Source organism: Jaculus jaculus, chromosome 5 (assembly GCF_020740685.1).
Source record: "Jaculus jaculus isolate mJacJac1 chromosome 5, mJacJac1.mat.Y.cur, whole genome shotgun sequence".
Lineage (NCBI taxonomy): Eukaryota > Metazoa > Chordata > Mammalia > Rodentia > Dipodidae > Jaculus > Jaculus jaculus.
This window is the reverse complement of record NC_059106.1, coordinates 18,407,531-18,426,211: the sequence shown is the minus strand read 5'-3', so window position 1 is coordinate 18,426,211 and position 18,681 is coordinate 18,407,531. Positions and strand designations below refer to the sequence as shown.

Genomic DNA, 18,681 nt, shown 5'->3' with positions numbered 1-18,681 from the left:
AGTTAACTGAAGACTCCTTCTGCAGTGGCCATTTCGCACTGGGGGATGCTTTCTAATGAGCTTGCTGATTTTTAAATAAATAACTGTAAAAATTTTTTTTTTTAAACTATGAGGGCTTTTTTTTTTTTAATTTTTTATTTATTTATTTGAGAGCGACAGACATAGAGAGAAAGACAGAGGGAGAGAGAGAGAGAATGGGCGCGCCAGGGCTTCCAGCCACTGCAAACGAACTCCAGACGCGTGCGCCCCCTTGTGCATCTGGCTAACGTGGGACCTGGGGAACCGAGCCTCGAACCGGGGTCCTTAGGCTTCACAGGCAAGCGCTTAACTGCTAAGCCATCTCTCCAGCCCTAACTGTAAAATTTTTAAGGGCTCCATCTTCCCACGCTTTTCCATAACCCCCCCCACACACACACCACTTTAAGCCATAAGCATTTTCCAAATGTATGAAAAATATTGTTTTGCAATTTTAACAGTCACTGTAATGCCTTATTACACTATACAAAGTTTCTGAGATTCTTTCTGAGATTTTCTACATGATTTTCTTGTGAACATTTTGAAGCAATTCTATTTGAAGGGGAGGAGCTAAGCTTACCTCTGGATGAAAAAAAATTTCAGGTCCCAAGAATCTCTCATAGCCAACATCAATGGAGAATTCTTTCTTGGAGATAGCATTGATTCCAGTGTACTGTTTAATCCACTTTGATCCATCTGTGTCATACTTGTTAAATTCTTTCACTAAATCTGGACAGACATAGCTATAGCGTTCCTTAAAACAGAGAGAAGCAAAAGCAACCTTTTTTTCTTATCTTAGGATGGCATACTATCATTAAATGAGACTCAAAAAAATGTTCATTAAATAAAATTGGGAAATTTTGGTGAGAGAAATTTTTGTTAGAATCTGAACAAATGAACAGCTCATCTATACATAATTTCTTACTTGATATATCAACAAAACTACAATGTAAAAAGATTAGACTCAGTCTTTACTACTTTAGACTTGGTCTTTATAACTCAATATCTATCTGGAAAAAAATTCTGATTATAGTAAATGAGCAAAGAAAAGGGATGAAAAAATAAATACATTAAAAATATAAACTACACTATCTTGCTATTATCTGTAGCTGTTGATTACTGTATCTCTACCTGTACCTATTCCCCACTATTCTACACATCAAGGAAAGAGATCTTTCTGAGAGAAATATAAATATCACTGATGGTAAAAACACTGAATACTAAGGAAGGCAGGAAATTTGGTTATCCTACCTATAATCTTGCTATGAACCTTGAAAATGAGAATTATATGGAAGTGTTGTTCCTTAAAAGACATTTAATTTACCCTGAGCATTAGTGTTTCCTGGAATAAACTTAAATTGTTACTTTTCTTTCTCTTAGCAACACAAACTTCCCAAAACAGTTAAAAAAGAAGTGTTCACATTACTTTTTTTACATAATTAGTTTTAGGATACCACTTGAGATAACTTTTGGAAGCCATTTACTGGTTTAATAGCTAGGAAATATTCAATACATTTTCATTTATAACTTTAAATAGCAAAGAATCCCTCATGAGTTAATTTTGCAAGAAGAATTTTATTTTTACATATTTAAAGCATGTGGGACTGGCTGAAAACTTTTGGTTATGTTGGTAAAGGATAAATGTTGAAAACAAGGCCAAGGTATTCTGATAGCATGAATGATGCACTGATGTAATATAATTATGTATCTAAAATTATCAAATACCTTACACAGCCTTCACATTTTTGTCAAGGTTCCACATTTAAACATTGCCTATAATATAGAGTTCAATGAGCCAATTACATCAAAATAGTTTTAATAACACAAAACATAAAATTAAAATAAAAAATTTGGGGGAATAAACTGAGATGTAATGATTCTAGGGTGAAGTAATATTTGCTTTTGTAAAATTAATAAGCATAAAATGTTTATCAATTCATTTATTAAATTGCAAAGATGGCAACAATATGACAAGAGTTGGTAATCTTCAGCAATTCTCTTCTAGAAACATAGAGAAACCAAATACAAAGTCATCATTTATAAGTAGCTGACAAGACTTTTAAGTATCATTGTACCCTTCAGAATGTTTTTCATGTCACTGCTGTGTATGTGACTATAATGCTTGGCTGCGTTACAATCTACCAGTGCTGCTCACCTTGACTGCCTTAGCAGTTTCCAGGGATTGTTCTGGAGGGATTCCGACTTCTCGGTCTCTCAGCAGTTGCTGAATAAAATACGTTATATCTCGTCCTGCAATTGGAATGTGCTTGATACAGCTTCCAATTACATACCCTTCAGCCTAGGTGGAAGGGAAAAGAGGTATCACATTTACTGTTAGTATTATAACCTATAAAAATAAATTACTAAAGATCCATTTCTTAGACAGGTGTAGTAAGGCACCCCTGTAATCCCAGCACTCAAGAGACTGAGGCAGGATGATTTCAAGTCTGAGGCAAGCTTGGGTTACACAAGTACTTAGAGAAAAAAATAATCTGCTTTCCAGACTAGTTTAAGGTATAAATTAATGAAACTGGTTTAAGGTGCTACTAAGAAACACAAACAAACAAAAAAACATTAATTATATGGTTATCAAATGTTGGACATACTAATAATCAACACAGTAAAATTCATTCAAGGGCTAAGCAAAATGTGAAATATCCATGTAATGAAATATGACTTGGCAATGCAGGCGAGTGAAAACAGCCAATCACAAAACACTACATAGTACATGGTTTCACTTAGATGAAGCTGCTGGTCGGGCACATTGATTCACATAGAAAGACTCATGGCTAGGGACTGAGAACATGGGAGATGTGAAAAGCAATAGGTAATGTTTACTGGGTTTCTTTACAGGATGATCAAAACATTTTAAAATCGATCATGGTAATATACTTAGCTTATAATATGTTAAAACAAATTGTATATTCTAGTTCAGGTGTGCCCTGTAAGGGCCTGGTGCAGGTTCAGCCATTTGGTCTGCCTTTTAGGAAGTAGAATTTTGTCATACCATTGCCATTTGCGTCTAGTTTTGTGTTTCCCATCCCATCGATGCCCTTCCCTCCCTCCCCATCCCTCCCAGACTACAAGACACCGGAGAGGGTATGATGAAGACTTACCTTAATCTTCTATATCTTCCCTCCCTTCCTCTCCATCTCCCTCTCTGTCTTCTCTCTAACTCTTGTATATTAGTTATCTTTTTCCTCCTTCTCTTGGGGGGCACTGACCTGTAACGCCCAGTACCAGCATGTGGTATCATCCACAATGAGCTTTTGATCAGAGAGACCTACAAAGTTTTCTAAAAGACAGATTTCTGTCTGAGTACTTGATGACCCACCAAAGGTTAGTGGTAAGACCCTACTGCTGAAGACACCTTATGGAACGGCATGGCTGGAAGTTGGAAGAGAGTCAGTCCCCAGACAGCGTGTCTAGTGCCAGAAAGTGCTACATGGGTGACTAGGGGAAAATGACCAATATCTGTCCAAGCAACTCAAGGTCTAACCTACTTAGCAACAAATAACCTGTTATGATGCCCACACAAGTGCAATAGTGGCACACAGCTATGGTGGGGAACCAACTGCTCTTGATGTGGCTAACTGATTCCCTCAGTGGTATGGGACCCATAGCTGGAGCTGGGAAACAAGTCAGAACCATATCCAAACATAAGCCCACTCTCTAATATCAAGCTACCATCAATCATGGGCTACAAGAGGATCTACACCTATTAAATTCTCTATAAAAAAAGTAAGAGTTATCTCATTTGTCCTGGTGCTAACCTACTCTCCATTGGGGAATCAGCTTCTATTTTTCAGATAGATGCAGATCCTAAGGAAAGAGTCACTCCATGATACCTCAATAGGGCCCCCGCTGAAAGTTAAGAAAAACTGGCGAAATAAGCAAGAGTGCTGTTTTCCTGATGAACCGGATACCAACACAAGGGGAAAGGAGAGCAACATGGAGAAAAATCAACTCCTACTAAATTAGACAGTCAGAGCCCCAGAGGCCCCCAACACCTCATCACTGAAGCAGACCAAAAATGAACCCAACATGGCTCAGGGAAATTTTGCGGAAGAGGGGGTAGGGGGTGGAAAGAATGTCAGAGCCACATGTTGAGTCATGATATGCAGAGACATTTATCTTACCCATAACTGTGGGCTAACTTCATAATGTATGACCCTATACCTCAACAAGGAGGGGCCAAGGGGAGGGGGTGGGTCACGGATGAGCTTAATAATGGTACCAAACTGACTGTATTTACTGAATACAAAACTATTTAATTAAAATATATATTTTTTAAAAACTAAAATAAAAAATTTTAAATAAATAAATTGTATATTCTAAATGTGCATTATGTGTCAATAGATCCGTTATGAAAAATAGCAGTTACAGGGGCAGAGATGACTCAGTGGGTTAAATTCTTGAAGCATGAGTACATGAGTTTGGACTCCAAGAACCAAAGTTAAAAAAAAAAAAAGGCAAATGCTGTAGTAGGTGTTTATAATTCTGAAGTGACTATGAAAAGGACCAACATGGAGACAGGAGAATCTGCTGGAAGCTCATGGTCCACTTGGCCTGACCAGTGGAGCACTTAACAAGACCCTGACTCAACTGAGTTGGAAGGCAAGGTATGAAACCAAAAGTTGTCCTCTGAACTGCACATGCACTCTGGGGAAAACATGTGGCCATGCTCACAAACATAAATACATACACACATGTACATAGGACTCCCCCCCCCCCCCCGCACACACACCAAAAGAAAGCATTCATTAGCTGCTATAGGTAGAGCTTAGTGGTAGAATGTTTGCCTAAGCATGTCTGAGGCTGGGGTTCAATCTTCAGAACCACAAGAAGGACAGAGAGAGGACTGATTAAGAGAGGAGGAGCAGAGATTACTCAATTAGTGAAGTATCAGGAGGGTGGGAGGGTTGAGAGACAAGAAATATAATCCAATAGTAGACATCCTGAAGCTGCTATCCTCAACAGAGGCAACCAGATGCAGTAAAAGAAGAACTCAAAGTAACAAATAACAAATTAAAGTTTAAAACAATTTCATTTCTTAAATGTTAGTTGATATACCTTAAAAGGTAAACTTGTGTGTATGTCTCTATCCATACATCCCCCTCTGGAGAATCCTGAGTATATATTTCCCCCACAGTTTTACACATCAAGGGCTCTTTTCTAGCTCGATGCAAATGTTATTGCTAGCAAAAAGACAGAGTTCATGGACTACATAGTTAATATAATTTAGTGTTTACAGTATAGTTATATTATATAGCTAATCTGAAAACCACTCTGAAATGTATGAAAAATAAGAAGGGCCATCAATTGGCTAACCCATATATACAAACATACACACCCAACTAGAAAACAGAATTCCACATTTAAGAAAAAGCAAACTATCGGTTTATAATAAAGCCTACCACAAAACTTTGGGATTTGTTTATAAAATTTTATAAAGTTAAACAAAATATAAGCCAAACACAAAATTTTAAGGTGAAGATTTTAAGAGGTAGCATTGTTTCATATAATTTAGCATTGCCAGATGTAGCATTTTATGACGTGTAGTAATTTATAAATCTTACCACAGGAATGACATGAGTGACTCCATCTCCACTGTCTATCACTGTGCCTGTCAGTGTACGTTCTCCTACTTGTCTAGAAGTCCAGGATGCAGCTAAGGCAAGAACAGCCTAGAAAAGGATAAAAGAAAATGTAATAGGCAAACACAAAGCTGTTAAAAGAACTACTATAAGAAAAGAATAGTTCAATGGGATACTTTATTCAATTTTAAGTATAAAATCTGTGGAAAGAATATAATTCAATAATTCCTTAAGTCTACATTTTATTGAAAAAAGATTCTGAAAATATTGAAAAATATTTTCAAAAGATTATAAGCATTATAGATTTTAGTGAGAGTTGGTTTTCTCCAAAAGCCAAAACCACTAGCAAGAGTGACATGAACAGTTTCAATGGTAGGACTAAATTGCCAGGATTCACATGTGACAACACACGAGTGGGCCTATTATAACTACTACAGCATAAGGACCCACCCTCAAGAATTATTAGGCAACCAAGTATCGTTCTTTTTTTAAAATTGTTAATTTTTATTTATTATTTGAGAGCGACAAAGACGCAGATAGAGAGAATGGAAGCACCATGGCCTCCAGCCACTGCAAATGAACTTCAGATGTGTGCGCCACCTTTTGCATCTGGCTAATGTGGGTCTTGGAAAATCGAGCCTCGAACCAGGGTCCTTAGGCTTCACAGGCAAGCACTTAACTGCTAAGCCATCTCTCCAGCCCGCAAGTATCATCCTTAAAAACTGAGATTCAAATATTATAAAAGCAACCCACATTAGAATTATGTAACAAAAATTTTAAGAGGTAGCACTAACTAAACTTTAACTAAACTTATCTTTAACCGAAAAAGCATTGCACATGTCCAAGATTACAAGTTAATTAAAATAAAACTGGTAAGCTAACATTTTTCCTAAGAAAAATCTCTGCAGTCAATATAATTATTTTCTTAAAACAGAAAAAAAAACTTTTTATTTTCAAAATTTAGACAATAATAGAGTTCATTTTTTGAAAAGTTACTTTCTTAGAATCAAGATATATAATGAATAACTAAAAAATGTGACAAAATGACTTTAGTTTACCTACTTTGCAATGCAATAGCTAACAGCAACCTAAAAAGGTATCTAGACCTCTACATTATTTTTTTAAACTTATATAGTAATCCTTCCCCTCTCCAACCTGAGAAGGCACCCATGAGCTACACTTGACTTTAACAAAAAGTCATTTTTATACAATAACCACATAATCACCACAGTATTTTGAAAATTCTCATTCTGGCATTAGTAAAAGAAAGGTTGCTAATAAAAACATCATTGTGACGTATCTTTCAGTTCAGCCTTTAATTCTTAGCACTCCGAGGATCACTGAGTTCACAGCCAGCCTGAGATTTCATAGTGAATTCCAGGTCAGCCTGGTCTAGGATCAAGAGACCCTACCTCAAAAAACCCCAAAAATAAAAAAATTCAAAAAACACCCAAAAACCAACCAGGAGGTATCTTTTGGTCAATTTTACAAGTCTTTAAGAGACAGTTAAGATCCCAAACTAGAAAAGGCGCATGTGAGCACATTAGACCACTGAACAGAACGGAAGACAACAAGTGAAGTAAAAGCACAGAGGAATTCAGACTCAGTGCATGCAGAACAGCTATCATCTCAGCTCTAGGAAGGCATGGGCGAGGTGACCGCGAGGGCTGAGCCAGCTGTTGTCACAGTTTAGTGTAAGCCAGACAAGGAGACATACTAAGATCTAGTTTCAAAGAAAGAGAGGCGAGGGGAAGGAGGAGGAAGGGGGCAATGGAAAGCAAAGTGGGCAAAGCAAGGCTGCAAACTCAGCACTTGGCAGACTAAGGCAAGGAGGAACACCACAAGTTCAAGGCCAGTGCAGGCTACAAAGGGAGTTCAAGGCCCCTGGGCAACAGAGGGAGAGCCTTGTGTTTAAAAAAAAAAAAAAAAAAAGTAGACAGAGAGCTAGAGAGATGGATTAGCAGTTAAGGCGTTTGCCTAAGAAGCCAAAGGACCCAGGGTCGATTCTCCAGGACCGATGTAAGCCAGATGCACAAGGTTATGACTTGTATCTGGAGTTCATTTACAGTGGCTGAAGGCTTTGGTGTGCCCATTCTCTCTCTGCCTCTGTCTATCTCCCTCTCTCAAAGACATAAAATAAAATAATTTTTTTAAAAAGTAGACAGACAGATATATAGATGGATTAGACGTAAAGCATCCAAGAACACAGGGGAAACATCATATTACAAAGAATGGGGCAAAACTCTTCAGTCTGTTCGTACCTCACACTACTACCATAGTTAGCATGGAGAAGAGAAGCAGGGATTCCCAAGTACAATTCCATGAATTCTGTCTAACCCCTCATTTTATTTAGATTCTAAGAACTGCTTCTAAACTATCCATTCAGAAGACAACTATGAAATGCTTTGAAGTTAAGATTAATCATTCAGTGAAAATCATTAAAATATGTACATTTTAGGAGCAAATTAAGGCAGGAAAAAAAAGTACACATCAAGCTTAGGGACGCAGAACTTGATTACCTGTACAGCAATGTATAAGCCAGGAACATTGAAGGACTCAAACATTATTTCAGCAGTATATTCCCTGTTTTCAGGAGTATTCAATGGTGGTTCAGTCTGTTAAATTGAACAATATTTTAAGTAGAAAATATCAGAACAGGCTTGAATTTTGTAAGTCTATAATGAGAAACAATTTATTAAAAATATTGTGTTAAAAGGCAGTAAATGTATAGTAGATAGACACAAGGTAAAAATAAAATAGTAATTATAGAGAATTAAAGCAGACCTACAGATAGATGAAAATAAAATGGCTGGGCATGGTGGTGCACACCTTTAGTCTCAGCATTCATAAGGCTGAGGTAGGAAGATCAGCATGAGTTCCAGGCCAGCCTAGGGTTACAGAATGAGTTCCAGGTCAGTCTGGGGTAAGGTGAGACCCTGCATGGGGAGCAGGGAAGGTGATGGCGAAAAGATTTAAAAAGAAAAGTTATTTACATTAAAAGAAAACTGACACACCGAATCACACACTCATAAAGACTGAACATTAGGAAGGAATGTGGAGGAAAAGGGAGGAAGAGAACAGAGGAAGAGTAAGGGCAGTACAATTGAATTATCATATAAATACAGTAATGACAACTCTAGGCAAACACATGCTTTTGTGACAGCATCTCCATTTCAGTCATGTTAGCACAATGTTCCTAGCTTGCCTAGAATGGCATTAAATATACTAGGAATTTACAGAATGGCACAGCTTACTGGAAATGTTATAGTGAGCCATGTACCTGTTAGAGCATCTCAGAGCCATAAGGTAGGACCTGGAAGCAACACTGACAATCCTAACTTGACTACACTTCCATCATTAAAGATCTTTAGACATTACCTGATTCTCCAGACCGACCTGACAATCCAATCCTTTGTGGTACTGCAAATACTTAGAAATACAAAAGGCAAACCTGGGCTGGAGAAATGGCTTAGTGGTTAAGTGCTTGCCTGTGAACCCTAAGGACCCTGGTGCAAGACTCTATTCCCCAGAAACCATGTAAGCCAGATGCACAAGGCGGTGCATGTATCTGGAGTTCATTTGCAGTGGCTGGAAGCCCTGGCACACCCATTCTCTCTGTCTATCTGCCTCTTTCTCTGTTGCTCTCAAGTAAATAAATAAAAATAAACAAAAAAAAATTTAAAAAAGGAAAACCCGATTAATTTCAGAAATACAGAAGAATCTTCTTTCCTTGTGATAAAGAATGGCTTCTGGGCTGGAGAGATGGCTTAGCGGTTAAGCGCTTGCCTGTAAAGCCTAAGGATCCTGGTTCGAGGCTCGATTCCCCAGCACCCACGTTTGCCAGATGCACAAGGGGGTGCATGTATGGAGTTTGTTTGCAGTGGCTGGAGGCCCTGGCGCCGCACATTCTCTCTCTTCTCTCCCTATCTGCCTCTTTCTCTTTGTGTCACTATCAAATAAATAAATAAAAATAAACAAACAAAAAAGAATGGCTTCTTTGGGGCTACAGCCATAGCTCAGCAGTTAAAGGCACTTGCTTGCAAAGTCTGACAGCCCAGGTTCAATTCCCCAGTACCCACTTAAAACCAGATGCACAGAGTAGCACATGCATATGGAATTTGCAGTGGCAGTTGGCCCCAGAGGGCCCATATGCTCTTTGTCCATTTCTTTCTCTGTCTCTCTCCTTATTACATAAATAAAAAAGTATTTTTTACAGAAGAATGGCTTCTGCAACTCAAAGAGCACAACTCACAGAATAATTAGATGCTGAACTCACTATATATTTTTTAATTTAAAAAGTTACTATAAGGTTAAAAAAAAAGATGAGTCAACATTTTCTATACATGAAAGTTTTGATAGCTAAGCTCTTGATTCTAATTCACCTTTCTTGGAAACACTGGAACTATTTTTTTTTCTAAAGTCTGGAGTGACACTGGACATGGTGGTACACACCCGTAATCTCAGCACTACAGACTCCAAGGTAGGAGGGATACCAAGAATTTGAAACCAGTCTGCAATATAAAACTGGTCTCTGTGCCAAAAATAAAAAAAGTTTGAAGATAACCTAGTGATAGGTACATACAAAATTAAGCAAACGTGTAGAAACAGAGAAGCTCTATGAGATGAAATATAACCAGACAACCTCTCAAAAAAAGACACATAGCTAATAAGCAAAAGAAGTGTGTCCAATATATTAATCACCATGAACACATTAAAAACAAACTGAGAAGGCCTGTACACCTAACAGAAAAAATAAAATTAAAAAGAACACATCTTAGATAGCATACACAAGCAATCAGATCACTAACGTACTGGTAGTGGGTGTGTAGAAAGGGTCAATCCCCTATACAGAGTTCTAATTCACATAAAACCAAATATGTACCAGCCACCTAACAAAGAATTCCATCAAATATACACATTTACCCAAGAGAACACAAACATGAGACTGTACAGGAATGTTCAGTACAACCAAACTCTAAGTCAAAAACAATGGAATCAAGATTATGTTTGAGACAAGTTTTAGCAGAGCACACCTAAATAATTCCATTTATATGAAACCCATATACAGGCAAAATTAATCTCACATGGGGAAAATAAAAACAAAACAGAACAAAGGATGCCTTTAGGGAACGAGAAGCATAGACTAACCAGGAAAGGACATATAAAAATTTATCAGGTTGACAATATGTTAGGTATCCTGATAATGGTTCAGTTCCTAAGTATGTATATAACTGTGAGAAAAATACAACAAAAAAATGGATCAAACTAAATCCTGCATTCTAGGGACCACGTCTGGCCTGCTACCTACTTGTCAAATACAATTTTACTGGCACCCATTCATTTACATTTGGTCTACTGTTGAAGTATCGTTGGCGCTAAACAGTAGAGCTGGATGGGTGAGTAGTTGTGACAGAAACCCATTAAGCTCTCAATTCCTTCAGTGACCAAACAAACTACAGAGTAAAATTTTATTTTTCTTTCTTTTTATGGCCTTTTTTCCAATCCCTTGTCAAAATCCACAGAATGGTTCAGATTTATTAATTTATCACATTTAAATTTTATATGAAAAGAATAACTCTAGGCAAATAATTAACTGACGACATGCATGCTGAAGTACTTAGGCACGAAATGATTCAACTCACTCTGAAATGATTCAAAAACAAATGGATTGATGGATGGATGGAACAGATGGACAAATGTCAAAAGCAAGCACGCTACAATGTAATTATACTAAAATGTTAACTTTTAATGTTAGGTTTTAGGTGTATGGTTGTAGGTCTTCACAAAGCAAACAATAAAATATTGAATATTGTTTTAATAAAAAAATTATGATGTTACTATAATGAAGGAGAGAACAAGATGCTATTTCTCTGTTGAGTGAAAGAAGTTTAAAAAAAAGTCCTCATCTATCCTACTTAGAAGGCTAGCAGATGTTTAATGTTTTAAAAAGCACAGAAGAAATGAAAGAAACATGTTTAACTATCAGAGAAACTCTTAAAAATAAAAGTGTTGGCATTTGGTGAATATAAACCAAGGTTAGGAAATATGACACAGGAAAACATTATTCTAAAACCATTTGATATTTTTAAGCTATGAACATGAACTATGGTTACCCAATGCTGTCATTGGGACTAACCACCATTATCATTCTTCCTCAGAGCAGCTGTGACTACTATGAAGGCCCACTGAAGGCAGAGCACCATGAAGACGGGGCAAGCTGACACGGCCATATAGGAGAGATGGGGACCCTCACCTGCAAACTCAGTCCCTCCTCCTTGTGCCTTCCTGCAGCTGTACTAATTGTGCCTGGCTGCACATGCCCCCACAGTCTCAGACTAGAGTATACGGTACAGAAGATAACTGAGAGAGGATGCACAAACTCTCATGGTTTCAGAGGTACAGAAATGTAGGATATAGGAAGGTAAACCAAAGGGAGAGGGCTCCATCCTTATCTGCACAGGGTCTGAGGTGATGGAGTATATACAGTATAGGAAGATTAACTGAAGGGGGATGCCATCTTACAGCTACAGGGAAGTCATCATCCATGCTGAGATGCTGAGGATGTTTTTTTGTTTTTTTTTTTGGTGAACTGCTGCTTTGGGGTTACCTACTAACTCAATGATTCACCAAGTTAGACTTGGATAGAATCATTACTCTGATTGGCCATCATGCCATATCTGGGGGGGTTGAAAAACATTTAAATTCATATCTACCCAGAAAAAGTCCATGCAACATTTTATTTATTTATTTGAGAGCAACAGACAGAAAGGGAGGCAAAGAGAGAGAAAGAGAGAGTGGGCGCACCAGGGCCTCCAGCTACTGCAAACGAATTCCAGACGCATGTGTCCCCTTGTGCATCTGGCTAACATGGGTCCTAGGGAATTGAGCCTCGAATTGGGGTCCTTAGGCTTCACAGGCAAACACTTAAACGCTAAGCCACCTCTATAGCACAACGATTATTTTAAAAGAGCTTAAAATTCAATTATATTTTTACTACTAATAATAACCAATGAAGTGATAATGTAATCTTTAAAAAATACAAATATTTTTTCAAGAGAGGAAAGTGCCTCAAGTATATTATAACTATGGTTTAATCCAAAATTGGCTACTAGGTGAGCGATTGTTCAGTGGTAAAAGGTAGTTGACTGCAAAGCCTGACAGCCTGGGTTCGATTTCCCAGAACCCATGTGAAAGATTGATGCACAAAGTGACACGTCTCTCGAGTTCATTTGCAGTGGCACTAAGCCCTGGCATGCCCATTATCGTTATCATCATACTCATTGCTCTCACGCACGTTCACTCCTCTCTCTCTCTCTCTGTTTGCAAATAAGCAACATATTTAAAATAAATAAATAAAATGGCTAGTGAAGATTCATGTGTGAAGCCCTTGACTCAGCTGAAGGGCATTTGAGGGTGACTGCATCCTGAGGGCTCTGACCTCATCAATGAAGTTACCTCCTGATGAGTTAGATGAATGGACTTGGTTGAGTCACAACCTGCAACTAGATATCACAAAGAAAATATGGCTTTATGTATCAGCCTTTTAAAGCTTATGACAATTTAACAAATAATTAAGTATGCTCTGTAGTTACAACAGATGTAATAATAAATATTCTCACTAGGCCATTTAAAAATATTCCTCATAGGTCAGCAAAGGGGGTATATATCTGTAATCCCAGCACTTGGAAGGCTGAAGCAGGACAATTCTGAGTTCAAACCCAGAGTGGAGTACCTAGTGAAACCCTGTCTCCAAAAGAAAAAGAAAAAAAAGCCCCAATAAAATTATAATTTGTACTTACCAAAAGAAAGTAATGGTCTTCAGGTTCTGCCCTTAAATATTTAAATATCACTTGCTCCATAAACCTTTCCATCAAGTCCCAATCTTCAACTATACCATGGCGGATTGGCCACTATTAAAACAAAATTCACAAATTATGTCTAATTAAAATACATAACTGACAATATCAGCTCATTAATGGAAATTCAAAAAAGATGTATTTCTTTAGGTATGATAATACTATAGGTCATCCTTAGCATACATATAGTTAAGTATTTATAAATAAAATTATTTCCACAATGGAAATTTTTATGGATGTCAAGATATTTTAAAATTAGACAAAAGGTCATAGTTATAGACTTCAGATTTTTTTTTTTTTTTTTCATCTGGCTTATGTGGGTGGATTGGAAATTGAACCAAGGTCAACAAGCTTTGTCAGTAAGCACCTTTAGCCAATGAGCCATCTTCCCCTAACCTTTCAGATTTTTGAAAACGTAATGAGAAAAATGAGTCCATTTAAAATTAAGCTGATTGGGCTGGACAAGTAACTCAGTGATTAAAGGCACTTGTTTAAAATTAAGCCTATAAAATCACAGTATATCACAATTCCCTTAATTTTTAATTTATTGGCTTATTAACTAATGTCTGCTGCAAACATAATCTACAAAACACTTGGTAGTTAGACACAGTGGCACACGTGTACAGTCCCAGCTACTCAAGAAGCTGACGCAGGACTGCTTAAGCCCACAAGTTGGAGACCACCCTGGGCAACATGTAAAACTCTATCTCAAAGCAGTAATTAAAAAGCAGGTAAAATATCCTTGTAAGTATATGCTAGGATAAGATAAAAATTAAGCACATAGATTTTATAAGAAAGGTCATGTAAATTTGCATAAAGTCATGTTCCCAAACTATGCTGGGGCATCCCAGTTTATTACAGCACAGTCTGCAAGGATGATTCCCACAAGGATTTTACATTTCCCTTGGAGAGAGCATCAGTTAGAGCTGCATGAGGTACTTGGCTAGAGTTCAGTTTCAACACAGTATAATGCTATATTCCATTCCATGGCAACAACGCTTTAAAAATCTGGGCTTGGGCTGGAGAGATGGCTTAGCGGTTAAGCGCTTGCCTGTGAAGCCTAAGGACTCCGGTTCGAGGCTCAGTTCCCCAGGTCCCATGTTAGCCAGATGCACAAGGGGGCGCACGCGTCTGGAGTTCGTTTGCAGTGGCTGGAAGCCCTGGCGCGCCCATTCTCTCTCTCTCCCTCTATCTGTCTTTCTCTCTGTGTCTGTCGCTCTCAAATTAAAAAAAAAAAAAAAGATTTAAAAAAATAAAATAAAAATCTGGGCTTTCAGTTGTTGGTGGTTTAAAAAAAAAAAAGCATCATGCACAAAAACTAGCCATGTAAACAAGACAAAAGTAACAATATCCACTCTGACTCCATGTTTGAGTAAGTGTATAAGGACCATCGGACCACAGCATACTAATGGTATAACAACAAAGAAAAATTTTTTTTTCAATTTAAGTACTTTAAAATATTAATACTATATTATTTAAACTTAATCTAGCTACTTAACTGCTACATACATGCACTGTAAAAAGTTACTGAGATCCTAAATGCCTTGAAAAGCTTGGTATTTTGCAGTAAGTGTCCTTATATAAACACAGAATACATCCAACACCTAAGGATAAATGAGTAAAAAGGTCAATATCCTGTGGTGCTAGATCCTAATGATGTAAATGGCTTTAAGATAGCTGTAAGCTGAGACAAGAGGATCCTGAACCCACTGGGCTATAGAGATAGATAGTGTCTCAAAAGAACAAAAGACTTATAGTCTTCAGTTTGCTTTAGGGAAGGAAATAATGTACTCTTATCATTCATTTTGTATGTTAATGAAGTTTACTCATTTAAATATTCCAAGTGTTACTTCATCAATTATCACACTACACCAAATATGAACTATTGGTACAAAAAACTCATTCTAGTGAACAAAGTACACATAAACACATGTTTCATTGTAGATTTTTATTTGGTTGGTTGGTTTTGGTTTTGAGACAGGGTCTTGCTATAGTGTAGATCAGCTGTCCTCACACTGCCAATATAGCCCAGGCTGACCTCAACTATTGATCCTCCTGCTTCAGCCTCCCTAGTGCTGGGATTAGGTGTCTGCCACCACAATCAGCACATTATAATTCTTCATGTACTGTAAAGAAATAAAATTCCCAGGAACAAATGACCAACCACACTAGCTTATGAAGGAAAACTCCAATGAGAAAGCCCTATCTGAGTCTTAAAATAAAGATCTCAGGTTTTTGTTTTCATTTTGTTTTGTTTTTTAGATTTTATTTATTTATTATTGAGAGTAAAAGAGAGAAAGGAAGAAAGAGAGATAATGGGTATGCAGGGACATTTAGCTACAGCAAATGAACTCCAAACGCACGTACCACCTTGTACTAGATGGCTTTACATGGGTACTGGGGAACAGAACTTGGGTCCTTTGGATTTGCCACCAAGCTCCTTTACTGCGAAGCCACCTCTCTAGCCCTTGTTTTTATTTTCTTTTTCTTGGGTTGGAGGGGCAAGGTAGGGGGGGAGGGAGACATGTCAACAAAGAATAGAAAAAAATAATAAAACTCAGCACAATACACCAATTAAAAAAAACTAAAAAATTAAAGTACATATGGTAAAAGCCTGAGAGGAAGGGTTATAACCTATTTTAGATTTAAAAAAAAGATCCTCATAAAGCTTGTGTGCTTTTGCATTTGGGTTGTATTCTATAAGTAGGCTACTGTGGAAATTTTGTTTTGTTTTGGTTTTTCAAGGTAGGGTCTCACTCTAGCCTAGGCTGACCTGGAATTCACTATGGACTCTCAGGGTGGCCTTGAACTCACGGCGATCCTCCTACCTCTGCCTCCCGAGTGCTGGGATTAAAGGCGTGCACCATCACACCTGGCTTGCTGTGGAAACTTTAAAGCAGGGAAATGACAAAACAAATTGAATTTTGAGTTAGAGTATTATACCAACACACTGGAAAAATTATTGAGAGGAAGAGTGTGGGAAAGGTAAGAAAGGGAGGGTACTTAAGGAATACTAGCATTTCAAGTGTCAGCAAAGGTAGAATCAATGACAATAGAAAAAATTTTAGCTGGGCATGGTAGCCTTTAACCCCAGCACTTGGGAGGCAGTGAGTTCGAGGCCACCCTGAGACTACATAGTGAATTCCAGGTCAGCCTGTACTAGAGTAAGACCCTACCTTGGAAAAACATAAATAAATAAATAAATAAATTTTTTTTGATGGTCTATGTTAGGAAGAGAATGGAGTGATTCCTTGAACAAAGACAAATCAAAGAATGCTAAGGACTGGAGAGATGGCTTAGCGGTTTAGGCGCATGCCTACAAAGCCTAAGAATCCAGGTTCGATTCCCCAGTTCTCACATAAGCCAGATGCACATGGTGGCACATGCATCTGGAGTTTGTTTGCAATGACTAGAGGCCCTGGCATGCCCATTTTCTCTCTCCCTCTGTCTCTAATAAATAAAAATAAAACCTTAAAAAAACGCTAAGGACTTTTCATATAATTTGACTTAACAAAGAGCAAATATGCTGAAATTCATTTAAAAAGCAATAGCTAAGCTGATGAGGACAGAGACAGGATAAAGTTGGACAAGTTTTATTGCTTTGGCTTCTCTGTACCAATTCAAAGATTTAAAAAGGTGTGGGAGAGAAGCAGTGGAAAGGAACCACTGCGCTTAGCTCACTGACTTCATCTCATTCCATGATTTTCCATTTTGACCAGATTAGATCTCCTGATCACCTCTCAATGCTTGAAATGCAAGTGCACTCCTCGTCTGATCACAGCTCCTTATTCTCGCACACGACACCACCTCTATACACATCTCTGATTACAATTAAGATCGTCATTCCACTGTTCTAAGATTCCCTAGTCATCAAACACATTGCAGAGTTTACACCTCACCAGTGACCTTTGATTTCACATTTCCCTTTGCTGGTCTATCTACCCAAACTCAACCTGTTATGATCCTACAGTAAAAACTTGTCTGTTCCCAGAATACTGAAAATATTATGTAGGTAGGTGGATAAACAACTCAGCTCTTCTAAGATGGTGTCTGCAGATACACAGAATGATACAGTGTTGATATGTCCTAGGTCTTCTGTAACAGCCTCTAAGAAAAAGCTGCCTTTAATCCTTGGTAACTGATTTGTTTACTTTTACAACACTACCACTGAAAGCACCAAGATTGAGATCGGCAGGTGGCTTAAGCAATAAAAGTAAACATGGAGGAGTTCATGCTATGAGCCTTAAAGTTCTCATTAAGTTGTCTAAAATGAAATAGGTATCAGGAGACCCTACGGTGGTCCTGGGTGTGCTAAACTGTCTGAAACAGGATCAACTGTTTTCCTTATTACGATCAGAACCCTAAATGTCAGGGCTGGAGAGATGGCTTGCCTACAAAGCCTAATGACATGGGTTTGACTCCCCAGTAGCCATGTAAAGCCAGATGCACAAAGTGGAGTATGTATCTATAGTTCGTCTGCAGTGGGTGGAGGCCCTGGCATACCAGTTTTCCCTCCCTTCCTTCCTCCCTCCCTCTCTCTCTCATTTCTCTCTGCTCACCTGGCTCATCTTTACTCTTTCATTACTTTCTTGACCTCACTGATTTCACCTTCTCCCAAGAACAGTGTCTCTGAGCAGCAGTAAAATGCCAAATGTCCTTTACTCACAAAGGGGAACCTAACAGTCATAAATCGAACCTCACTTCACCCAATCTGTGGAACTTCTACTATCAGAGATACTCCTCATATGAAATTGATGATCTGAACTCTGTTCCTTTAGCTTCCTGGGAGTCATTAATTCTGCCCCACCTTTCCTTTTAATTTTTTTACTAATGAGTTTAAAGCATTTTCAAACGAATCTCATCTTAATCACATAGCTTGTCCTTTCATCCAATACCTCCCCTTTCTAGTTTAGATACCTCCCCCTTCTAGTCATAGTCCAAACCTCATGGAACTGGACATTTACTGTCATCTTTTCCTGGTTTACTATTCATAAACCTGCTTTCTAGAGTGGACTACACTTCTGAAGCTATACAAAGGTCAGGGAGGATCTCCTCATAATCAAAGACAGCAAATGATACATGCACTCAACTTACTCTGTATCTTACTTGATATGGTACACTGCTTATCTCTACATACCATCTAGGCTCTTCTCATACTACATCCACCCTTAGGTAACTGCATTCACCTCCCAAGGTAACTGATGACCTTCCTA

The 18,681-nt window shown here is 38.0% G+C and overlaps 1 protein-coding gene across 1 annotated transcript in view; it reads right to left on the bottom strand.

The window, feature by feature from the left end:
- Actr3 (actin related protein 3) overlaps positions 1 to 18,681 on the bottom strand; it is a 51,799-nt gene that overhangs the window by 10,640 nt on the left and 22,478 nt on the right. The window contains exons 4-8 of the mRNA XM_004659728.3: positions 13,412 to 13,522; positions 8,132 to 8,227; positions 5,595 to 5,702; positions 2,171 to 2,314; positions 596 to 769 (exon numbers count right to left, since the gene is read on the bottom strand). Coding sequence (XP_004659785.1) covers positions 596 to 769; positions 2,171 to 2,314; positions 5,595 to 5,702; positions 8,132 to 8,227; positions 13,412 to 13,522 — 633 coding nt within the window. The remainder of the gene's footprint in view (positions 1 to 595; positions 770 to 2,170; positions 2,315 to 5,594; positions 5,703 to 8,131; positions 8,228 to 13,411; positions 13,523 to 18,681) is intronic.